The sequence below is a fragment of the Drosophila simulans genome, chromosome 3R, assembly GCF_016746395.2.
Source record: "Drosophila simulans strain w501 chromosome 3R, Prin_Dsim_3.1, whole genome shotgun sequence".
In the NCBI taxonomy this organism is placed as follows: domain Eukaryota; kingdom Metazoa; phylum Arthropoda; class Insecta; order Diptera; family Drosophilidae; genus Drosophila; species Drosophila simulans.
The window spans coordinates 4511359-4523389 of record NC_052523.2 but is presented as its reverse complement, the minus strand read 5'-3'; the positions used below and the strand labels follow the sequence as shown (position 1 = coordinate 4523389).

At 40.5% G+C, this 12031-nt stretch overlaps 1 protein-coding gene across 1 annotated transcript; it reads right to left on the bottom strand.

Moving 5' to 3' along the window:
• Positions 1-6045: 6045 nt before the first annotated feature.
• Positions 6046-6699, bottom strand: LOC27209146. Its single transcript, XM_016184640.3, has 2 exons — positions 6602-6699; positions 6046-6530 (listed from the first exon to the last, which is right to left on the bottom strand). The coding sequence occupies exons 1-2, from the start codon at positions 6611-6613 to the stop codon at positions 6258-6260; spliced, it is 285 nt and encodes a 94-aa protein (XP_016033657.1). The 5' UTR covers positions 6614-6699; the 3' UTR covers positions 6046-6257.
• Positions 6700-12031: the final 5332 nt, after the last annotated feature.

Genomic DNA, 12031 nt, shown 5'->3' with positions numbered 1-12031 from the left:
AATACTGATATTAATTTATAGTTATTAGATTTATCATTGTATCTATTTCGTTGTATTTTTATTCGTTAGTAAGTCTACTTTATTGAACTGCTACTTATTATTCAGACTTACACAACGTTTTTATAGGGCATAGTGCTTAGCTAAAAATATAATGATCATTTTATATTAAAGGCGAAATAAAATTAAATATATTTTGTATAAAAAACTGGATTTGTTTTTGTAACCTGAAATTACATTCGGTTTGCAACATAACAGCAAATCAGCACATCGTTGCAGGAGTTCCGAAACCCAGAGTATCAACCTGCCTGACAAGTTGAGATTGAGTTGGCATTGGGATGGCAATCCTGGATTACCTTGCCGTTGGCCATGGATGAGTGATGAACGACCAACCGCGGCTGTCATAAGTGGATGGCCTTCGTCAAAATATAGCGAAACATAAGCCCTTGGGTACGAAGTCTCTGGGAAATAGAAATCTAGGAAAAATCCAATTAACTGTGTGCTGGAGTGAAAGTAAATTAAAACTCCAAATAACTTCCTATTTACCCACTTGACAAAACCCTGTGGACGCCAAGAATTTCCCAATCAAAGTCTGGGCTAATCCACCTAGATGCCGTCCAACCTGTCTGTCTCCCAGCCAACTCTCAAATGTGTTTTGCCCGAAAAAGGTTCAACTAACGCAATGCCGCCGCCCATAAAACCAAAAAAAAAAAAAAAAAAAAAAGAGCCTGAAACCAAAAAGCAAACGCAGAATGCAGAATGGAGAACGCAGCGCCATCGGGCCATGATTGCCAAACCAAATAGCCCGAAAAAAATACTGAATCCAAGCCGGAGACACAAAAAAAGAACCAAAAGGAAAAACGGCACGAAACGAGGCAACATTTTTTACGCTTAAATGGCAGATTGTTAAAATAACAGAGGCGGCAACGGCACGCAAAATTGAACAACGGCATCGCCATTGCTCCCAGAACGAAGTGCGGCGAAACGGAAGGGGGGGTTTCCCAGCCAGAGAAGACGGTGAAGGAGTCGGGAAGGGGAAGGGGTAGGAGGGTCCATCCCACCGAGAAGCGGACGCAAGACCAGACCATCCAACAGGTGCAAGCCAAGATTAACGCAAAATTAAAGCGGAAAAGTATGACGCGCGCCGAGGAAGCAAGGAGCAGCCGAAAAGTGGGGAGGGGGCATTAGAACATTTTCGTTAACCCAATAGTGGGTAAAGGGGTGCCACATTGTGCTACAGGAAAAATATTTAATAAATAACACATACTTGTTAGAATTGTGAATTTATACTCTAATGCAGCTATTTATGTTATACATATATACACTCTGAGAAAAGAACGTTCTCAATGATCTCGATTTGAGAATTTCGGTCTCAAAATCTAGCCAAGATCGAATGATGCTCAACATACTTAGATCGAAATGGGACCATTCTCAAATTGCAAATCCGCCTGAAAATATCCACTTTGAGATCATTTTTGTATCGAAATCATGGAGGATTATTCTCATGATAATGATTGATGCCACTAAGTACAGCCGATATAGATTTTTTCTTTCTCCATTTTTGTGTCTTTAGTTATATATCTTGTATATATTGGTATCCATGGTTAATTTTATTTAAGGGCCAATGAAATAAGGTGCCCTAAATTGCTCCAAATAAGCTTCGTATAAGTTCAAAATCTTCCCTTTTTCGATGTGAATTGATCTGGATGATATTGCCGAGGTTCCCGTTAATCCCAACTCTGCACTGAGGAAATCTCACCATGGGGAGCCCAAGGGTTAAAGGCGGACTGAGGTTCCCCCAAATGGCTAACCGAATGCAATTGCTGCCGCGACTCCGTGCCCCTCGCCGCGGCGGTGGAAGCGCCATGCCAGAAAATCAGACGCGGGCCACATGCGGCAACTGGGAAGTTGCAACCAGCAGCAAGCAGGCAGCCAGCCAGCCAGCCAGCCAGCAACCTGCAACCTGCAACTGCTGCAAGTCGCGCTTCGCTTTTGACTATATCATTAGAAGCATCATTAGAATCACTTGGCAGCGACTTGGCTGCGGGCAACGCCTCGAGTGGATTTTTGCTGCTGCATAATAATTGTTGAGCTCGCCTCATCTCGCGATAGCAGTGGCAGTGGCAGGCTGAATGTTGCAAGTTGCCAGTGTTGCCGGTTGCCGGCTGCCAGTTGCCGGTTGCCGTTTGCAGATTTTCATTTTTCGGTATGCGGCTGCCTGTCGATTTTCAGTTTGCTGTTTGCCATTCAGACTCGTTCCCTTCGCTGGGCATTACACTTTTGATTAGCGCTTTCCAAGAAAGCCAGGAAATTAGCAGGGAGCAAGAGTGAGAAGCCCATACCTTCTACCTCTAAGGTTTAAATAAACGATAGAATTTACTTTGAAATTATGATTGCTTCACTTACAGGGTATAGGGTAGGGTATATACAAATAGGCGAGCAGGCTTATTTATTTACATTGACATCTCTTAATACAACATATATATTATATTTAAACAGCACTGAAAACTGAATTTAATTTCCCTGTTATTTTAATAAAATAAGAAGTTTAAATAAATTTGAGGACTAGTTGATTTAAGCAAACATTTAAGCAGCATCTCATATAACCGATAAGATGGTTGAGGCATGATATGCCCGGGCATTTTCAAGTCGGAAAACTCGCATGTGGCGTGTAAACAATGTTTCTTTTTAGTAACTTCCATTGTTTGGCCCTGGCTTCCGGGGCCACTCGCAGTATCATTTTAACACGTTCGAAATGAGTCTAAGACTTGCATTTATTGCTTATTATGCTGCGCTTTTCTTTTCTAATCTACATCGGCGTCTGCTAGCAACTCTGTCTGTGCATTTCTTTTTTTCAACATCAGCTTTAAAGTCCGCTGTGGGAACAAACAGTTCTCAAAGCCACACACATGCCGCAAATTGCGGCACGTAGCTGCCATTTAGTTGAATGATCTAAGGCAATTGACAACTGCTATAAACGACGATCTAGTGAGCCAATCCTAATTCTAATTCTAATAAGCCAAATTTCAAACTTAACATTGCAAAAACAGAACAAATAAGTCATGGTTCTGGCTACATCAACAAATTTATTTCAATAACAATATAACAACTTATTACAAAACTGTAACTACCGTTTCGCTCGATGTCAAATGAGCTAATTTAGTTGTTAACTAACTTTCAAGAAAGTATGCAAATTCATATAAAACAATATTCATTTCCGGTTTAAACTTTTCAACTACTATACTAATCCAATCCTAACAATCCACCAAGCAAGTGTTGCTGATCTCAACATACTGACCGCTTTCATTTTCGTGGGTCAATAAATTGATTGAAAATCACCTGGTGGTTTCATCAGGTTTTAGTCAACAGCCCGCCTTGACATTAAGCCCCAACAGTCTGGGGGCTTGAACTTCATTAATTGGCGGGGATGAGGTGGGTCTGGGAACTGCATTCAAGAGCGACTGCCGAGCGCCAAGACTTGGGAGCAATGACTTTCCGCACAGCTGCAGTTTTTCCTTCTGCGGCTTTGCTTATCGAGCGCCCAACCGCCAACGCATTTGACAACATTTGTTTCCTCATTACTCGTATACTTGGCAGGGATTTCACCAGCCGGAGCTGAATGTTAATTGCGCGATGCTGCGAGGAAGCATCTTGGCGGCATCTCTCGTCGTGCCAAAAGAAAGTGAAATGGAAATGGGAAATGGAGACGGAGACGGAGATGGAGATGGAAATGGGAAGCGTGGAAAGTCGACAAGAGGTGAAGATGTCTGCCCAACCACCACAGGGTTCACAATCGGTCAGCTGGTGCTGTTTTCGGTTTTCCCGCTCCCCAGCCATTTAGCCACTCGGGCTATCTGCAGGAGGTGCCTCGGGGTCAACCGAATAATTTGGGCGGTCAACGAGTGTGGAAGAGTTGGACACGATCGTTATGTGACGGTAATGCTGATGACGCTGATGAGCAGGAAGAGGGGACACCAGTTGGCGGAAATCAACGATGACAAATGTCCACAAATGCTTCCTCAACTCGGAGTAGAGGCATTTAAAAGTTTAAATGCAACAAGTTATAAAAATCCACAAGAAATCCTTCAGGAGATTTACCATATTTTCTATACCCAAATTACCAACTTTAATTGGAAAAATTTTTAAGTTACACCATATATTAGCTTAAAAGACATGTTTCGGTACTTAAAATGTTAATTGAGATCTATATTTATTGTATTGATTTTGAATCCTTTTGGCCGCATGTTAATTAAAGTAATATCTCAAAGCGAGAGGTGAAAGCTCTGGCTAGTCTGCTTCCTTGGGTCTGCCTTTTGAATTTAGTGCTAATGCGTACAAGAAAGAGGCGTTACCACCGAAAAAATAATAAAGTGCTAATAATTTCTGTGCAAACTATGTGGCTCGACTCCAAATAAGCGATCCTATGGGCATATCTGCGTATAAGTCCGCTAGGCGAACGCTGAAAGCCAAGTTGTATGCAAACATGAAAGGCAACTTGATCTAGGTGTTTAAAAACGGTTAGTTTCATTCTAAAATATTAAAAAAAAATATATATTTTATTTGAAATTTAAAAAAAAAAATTAAAATACATTTGTATTTTGGTTTAAGTAAAGGCGATTTGCATTTATTTTCCCTATCCAATGCAAATTGTTTGGCCCACTTGCTCGATTTTTTTGTCTATCTGTTATTGCTTTTGTTTTACTTTTCGCGGCCTGAAGCTTTTACCATTGTAAAGAGATTGGTTTGGGCATCTGACAGATACACGCGCGTAATTAAGGTTGGAAACATAAACAATAAAACAAGTCTACTGGCAAATTGCCTCCCACCCTCCATTGGTTCGTGGGACGAAGGTTGGCCAAAATAAATCAGCTAACAAGACCGAACAGCAATTAAACCAAACGCAAAATCATATTTTTTCTTTATGATTTGGTATATGTTTGTGGGCTGCTTGAATTGGCGGTGGGGAATATGTGAGCTTAGCTGCCTATAATAATTACGCATAAATATTTGATGCGATTTTTTTCTAGGTATCAATTTTGTGTCAAGGATAAGCGGAACCACTGTCATATATTGGGGTTTTTGGTGGATGCGCTTTGATTGATTGATTGATCCGTCTACGGGGGTCAAAACAAAACGATATGCGAAAGAAAAATGATTTCTTAATGGGCGTTTAATTTGTCTTTTGGTTCGTGTGCAGCTCTTTAATGCGATGATTTGCCACAAAATACCAGGGGAACGAACAGATTCATTTCTTATCCGATATAAAATGAAGTTAATTTTAAAACAAAGGTTGATCGCCATCGCTGGATTTCTTAACTATCAGATACCTGTCACTGTTTGTTGGCATATCGTTAGACATTGGTTTAAAAAAAAAATTAAAACATAATGAAAATAAAACAAACAAAGTCAACTATCCCATGCGTCTCCAGAATCAGCTTGCTTTATGTAAACTTTCTAACCGATTATTTGGTGTTCACACGGACAGACATACGGACGGACAGACTGGCAAGGTCAGATCGACTTGGCTAGTGATCCTGATCAAGAATATATATTCTTTATAGGATCGGAAGCGCTTTCTTTGCATATTATTAGCTAAATTCACTTGCAGTTTAGGACGCATTGGAAATTGTGGCCAGCCAGCCGTGGAAGCAATTACCACGTGGAACCAACCCCTTCTCACCACTGTGGTTCCCTTCCCTCCAACCATCCACCGGTATTTGCTGGCGGAATTGCGGAGTAATTTGCAAACGCACCAATATCCAAGACCAAGTCGCTGGTCAGCAATGACGACCTTAATTAGCGGGCAGAAGACGGCCGAAGATGGCCGAAGAGGAATCAAAGCCAAGAACAACAGAGCAAATAATAGGCAAACGCACATGCGAGCTTGAGGGGGCGGGAGGGAGCTGGGGTGCGGCGGGGTAAGTGAAGCGTTCATCGAGCAGAAGGGCGCACCGCGAATTCTAAGAAACCAATTAGGGCGCCACTTGAAGTCACGTTGGTTTCCAGCCAACGGAAATCAGAATGAAAATGAATGATGAAGTCAAGTCCTAAGCTTAGTTTAAAAAACCGCCAAAGAACACTTTTAATATAAAAACTTAACCACATTAACCAACAAAAAACTATCGATGGATCACTCACAATGTGTTTAAATGTATATGAAATTCAAAACAATTACTGATTAATTAAAAAAGTAATTTTTTATAGCTTTAGCTTTAACAATCATTTGACATTTGCTGCTTCTTACCAGGAGTAGACCCATTTTAACTTTTTGGACCAGCCTTTAAATCTATGATATCATATTTAGATGCTCCAAAGATTGGTAGGCCAGTCGATTGTCCTTCACCGCCACCGTAAGGTCCTTCGCCAAATTGCCCACCTTCACTTTGCTGCTGAGGGTAGTGAAGCCTTATTCCTTCATTGACAATGCCACCAATATAACCGAAGAGTCTACTGAAATTTGGCTCTGGTGAGTCGGAAAATGTTGGATGGGCCGTAGTCCACTGGATGGCCAGAAGTAAGCAAATTAAGCCCTTCTGCAAATCAATAATAATAATGTTTTTTTTTAAATTAGGTTGATGCAGCTCTTCCAAATAATGCTGTTTACCAACAACTCCATTGTAAATTGATTTCAAAATGAATTTATTTTCATTTATAGCCGCATTTATACGTTCTTCACAGAAACAGATAGTATACATTGCTATAAGAAAACATAGTTTGAAGAGGGTGCTTGTCAAATGAAATAAAAACATTAAATTACATTAAAAAAAACCGACGCAGTGTTCGAAACTTTAACTTGTTAAAAAAACATATATATTTTTTTTTAGTCCCAACAAATATCCCCCAAGCCCTAATTTATACGCCACTGTATTTTATGCTATCAGTAATTGCTATATTTGTTTGCGACAACAAAGAATGTCAGAGATTTCACCCCAAGAGTTGATAACTGTGATTAAAAAGAAATGCATGGCAAAGCTCGTGTTTTTTATTATTTTACTGAATTTTGAACCCAAAGAAAAATGCAATAGGTTTGCGATCAGCAAATGGTTTTTTGCACATTTCTTTGCTATGGTTGCTAATGAGGAAACTCTTGTAGAAATATATATATTACATTAAATTAGATTATTATTCATTTTTTATTGCCCAGCATCCAAGACATGTGTGTTGATAACACACTTGCTTTATTTCTAACCTAATTAAGTGTTCCTTACTATTCCTTTCTTTTCGTTCAGTTTTTGTAGGCTAGCTAACCACTGTGCCAGGGAGCTTGATGGACCCCTCTCATCAATTGAGATATTATGAAATCCACTGCACTCCCCCCGCTTCCCCCAGCGAGTGCGTGCGGTCCGCGCTCGCTAATAGAGACGCATTCATGTACATCCTTCTGGACCTCGCGCTGAGCTCCACGGACGGACCGGAGTTGGGGAAGGGAACTGATCTGAGTAGAACTGAGCCGGCATCGCATAGCATTTGCCTTGTTAATGATGTGCCGTGTGCGCATTTAAATAAAGTGCCGCCCATTATAATGAGCCGAGCGCACCGCGTCCCAGTCCGCATCTTTGCCTTTTTCACTGCCTCACGTTACACAGAAAAAAATTATTCGTAAGGGTAAATTTTACTTCTTATAAAGAACTTGTGAAAATGTTACACTTCAACTTTTTATATATATCCTTCTTCTTTAATTTTGACGTATAGTCTTTGAAAGTACCAGTCATAGGAATGTAAATTGACAAATAACCGACAATTCATATTTGGCAAGCAAGTATTCGTCGCAGCGTAGTCCTTACCAACCCCATTCAGCCATCGTTGTCGACATCCCAATCTTAACGTCATAAAGGAGCGGCACACAACGTCCAAACCCCTTTCCTATTAATTTCTGGCCTACGCATTTGGGCCCGATTGTGTTTCTTGGCCCTGTTCGGGTTCTAATGAGCGGCCCATAAAACGCGCCAAAGTTTGCACATAAAAAGGGTCGTCGCTGACCAATGCCTATGCCCATATGAAACGCATAATTAAGGCTGCGAAAACTCGCTCCACTGCAGACAGCTATTAAACAAGGGGATAACTCTAACGAATGTTTAAAATGCGTTTAAATATCGAAATTATTAGCACAGAAAACGATTACTTTCAATAAGCTTTTACAGATTTCATAGAGTTTCATTAATAATTGATATAACTGTCTTTAAGTTTTTAGAAGCTTTCAAAAGAATTATATGCAAAATAAAATTATTAATCGATAAGAGCTAAGTTCATTCAGCCCAACTTACAACTCATATTGTGGTGTAAAATTTGAAGTGAAACCTATGCAGGAGTATCTCGAGATAAGGGTATTAAATGTATCATTAATCTTAAATTATAATCATTTAATTTTAATACTGTTATGATTCTAATACGAAGCCATTATTTAATATAATCGTATACCCAGAATATAATTATTAAACGGAAATAGTATGGTGAATTCAATATTCAGGTTAGTGGGTTCTCAGCGACACAAAGCTGGCAGCTGTGACACATCAACATTTGAAAATTCTCATTTGAAATGAGGCGGAAAAGAAATATTATCGTTGCCAGCCGCTGTCGCATCTTCAATAAAAAGTAAGCATTTACCGCGGTTTCCAGTCCGAAAAGAGGGAAAATTAAATATTTTTCCCTGTGAAAATGCGCAAATAGAAAGTTGCCTCTCGCGCCCGCCGAGTGCAACAAAACAATTAAGGCATGGTGAGAGGACAGTGGAGTGGATGGGTGGGAATCTGAGGCAAAACTGCAAGCTCAGCGAAAAGAAAGCAAGTGGCGCAACCTTAATGACAGTGGGCAGTGCACAGTTTGGCCGGCACTGGAACCCCCACCGCCCATCTCGGGATACTCGAGCTGCAGCCCCCTTTCTTGTGTGGTCGGTCGACAATTGTCATAACATAAACATTTGCACTCGGGCACTTGACCACAAACACAAATGCAAACACACGCAATCGCAAATCGCCTAATTATGGCCCTTTGCGGCTCTTCTTCTTCCAGCTCTGTGGGTCCATTCAATTGATTCAAATGCCCGACAATCTTTTCAATTATTTCTTATCACCTACGGCACCAAGGCAAATGCACCTACACTGACAGAAATTCTGTAGAGAATAAAAGGTTCATGCCAAATTAAAAAAAAAAAATAGTCATGAATTGCTCGCCTTATAAAAACTATTTCTTAAATCCATTAAACTATATTGATGTATTTTATTATAAATGCCTTTATTGCTTTCCGATGCTTTCCGTTTTGATTTATTGTAATAGGATTCCAAGGATTCTTTTTTTTCCAGTGCACTTTCATGGCTGTCTGACAACATTGTTGCAAGTTTGCGACCAAGTTACTAATGGCATTCGATGATTTTGTTGGTTTTGCCTTGATTCTTCCTCCAGCCTGAGATGCTTAGCATATTCAGCTATTTGAGGATCAAACGAGTATCTTAACGATCCCGGCCAACGACATTCGATTGATATACATTTTGAGCCAACTTTCTGGCTATCACCACACGTTGGCCTGGCTTTTTGAATTGTTCGGTTGGTGGCTGCCAGTTTTAAGAGCGGTCGTTGCACATTTTCGGCTTTCAACGAATTTTTGCGTTTAGCTTTTCGGCGGATGGCAGCAGTTTGATTAATTACCATGGCCAATGCGAAGGAAAATCGCTGTACGAGTTTTGTTTGGCGGTGCTTTGGGAAATTGTCCACAAGTTCCGGCGAAATGGAATAAAAAAACGATTGACAAATGTCTGGCAGGGGAAAGGGGATAAAAAAGGCTCGACTAATTTGCTGTCCGGTAAAATCCCAAGCTTTAAATTGGGAAAGTTGACCGGTTGTGGGGCCAGTATTTAAACATTTTTCAGGATTTAAATGCTTTTATAAAGCCTAACCTTTCATTCACGTCTATTAAGTAAATGTCAAGGAAGTTAACCACTCAGTTGTTTCTATAAGAGCTTTAAATAAGGTTAAGAATTAAATAAGTTAATAAATTAAATATTTCGAATTAGTGTTCGCTTAACACTTTACACAGAAACGATATTCACCATTCAATTCAATTCACACACTCTTTCAACTCCAAGTTCTGACAGTTGGGATTCCGAATCTTCCAAAAGGGAAACCACTCGTGCAACCTGAGTTGACACCTGCACCAATCTGATGTCTCCATAACCGTAACCGTCTTACATCGATTCGATCGATCCGCCTAGCCACTTGCACTTTCAGCATCGTCATTCTACTCGCGGACAACTTTCATCTTTCATCCCGTATCTTTTGCTGCCTGCACTTTCGTTCAATCGGTCAACGCAACTTCGCTGGCGGTGTATCTGAATCTGTGTTTTTGTGCCCCTGCATCAGCATCAATGCACTAAGAAAACAGAATTAGTTCAATTTTTATATATGCTAAATGAATATATAAGTAAGGAATCTATCTATCTATATCTATTGGGTATAAGTTAGTTTTCTATTTTGAAACGGGGCAATTTCAAATCCACCATTAGTTAACTTAAAAGTTCATTACTTTTCTCCCAGTGCACATTTGTTGCGTCGCATCGCCTGGGGGGCAGCTTATGATGCCCGTCGATGGTAATTTGCATATTTTCCGCATGCGCAGACGACTCCAGTCGGCCAGTTTATTAAACAAAAATATTGACATGAAAATCGGCTTTCGATTTCCACGGGACAAATTGTGCGGCACCACTGCGTTGCACCACACTGAACCGCACCGCGCCACCAAAACGAGATTAAATGGAAAGTGAAGTTGCACATATGTACGTCGCCAATCAAGCCGATGAAGCTCTAAGCCACTGCCTCCGATCCACAGTCTTAGCCAACTCTTTGCCACACGGTCTGCGTCTGTCGTCTGTGTAATTAGGACAAAATGTCTAATGTTGACCAATGCCGAAAAAGTAAATACAACTCGGTCCAGTTCGGTTTCGTTTTACGCACCTTAATGATCATTTAGCGGCCGGTGTTTGTTGGCCATTTAGTCGTAGCGGCTTTAAGCCGATCAATCTGGCTGCAACTTTTACCCCGACTGGGAAAGTTCTTCCCTCGCTTTGGCCGAAGATGTCGCTATGTGGAATGTAAACAAAGATGGGATGAGGGTTTTCGACTTTTCTTTGGGAAATGCAATTTCACCCAAGCCGAAACCGAAACCGAAAGTTTCCGCTTCTTGGGGATTAAGTCTGGGATTATTTTCTTTATTATCGATTTCTCAAATGGAAGAAGAGTACATTTAATATGAAGTAGAAACTCGATATGCAATATAATGCAATAGAAATGAATTTGAATTTGCTAACATATTTCCACGGATATGTATTTTTTACCACTTTTTAAAATGTTGATTTTTTAAATCTATGTATATTTTTAAGTATATTTGCAAGCATTAGTTTGTTTCCTTCTGGGGTCTTAATCAACATCTTTTACTTAACCCTTCAGCTTATGAAGGTCCTGAAGAACTCACCTACCACATTACTTTACCTTATAACCACATTATTTATTGGTCAAATTGAGCAAGGTTTCAAGAAAAACAGGAAAATGCGAAATAATCGCGAGGTAAGGAATGCCAAATGGCCAAAGACCAAAAGCGGGATGGATTACGGACAAAATGCCGTTAAGTCATGGTGGCTCCATTAGCAACCGAAACCCTCGGCCATTTCCCACTGCGCTGAGCCAAACTAAATTAAAGCAACAATTATTTATTTAATCATATTTCATTGAGATTGAGCAATCAGCTGGAAGAGATGCTCGCCCCGGAATTCCCGGCTACCTGACACTGCAACACTGCCGCATCAGAAGCATCTTCTGCAATTATTTGTGCATTAGAGGAAGTCAGCTACCTCGAGCTGGCGACTAATGTCAGTTTAAGTGTGGCAATGAATAGAAAACATACCGAGGCAGTGCACCGGGGAAAATCGAGTCGGTGGGAAAACACTAGGCCAACTTGCACCCAGCTGCAGCCTGCTTGCAACTTACAACTGGCAACGTGTTTGCTGGTCATGAAATAATATTCGCATCAAGAATGTGCGCCCTAAAA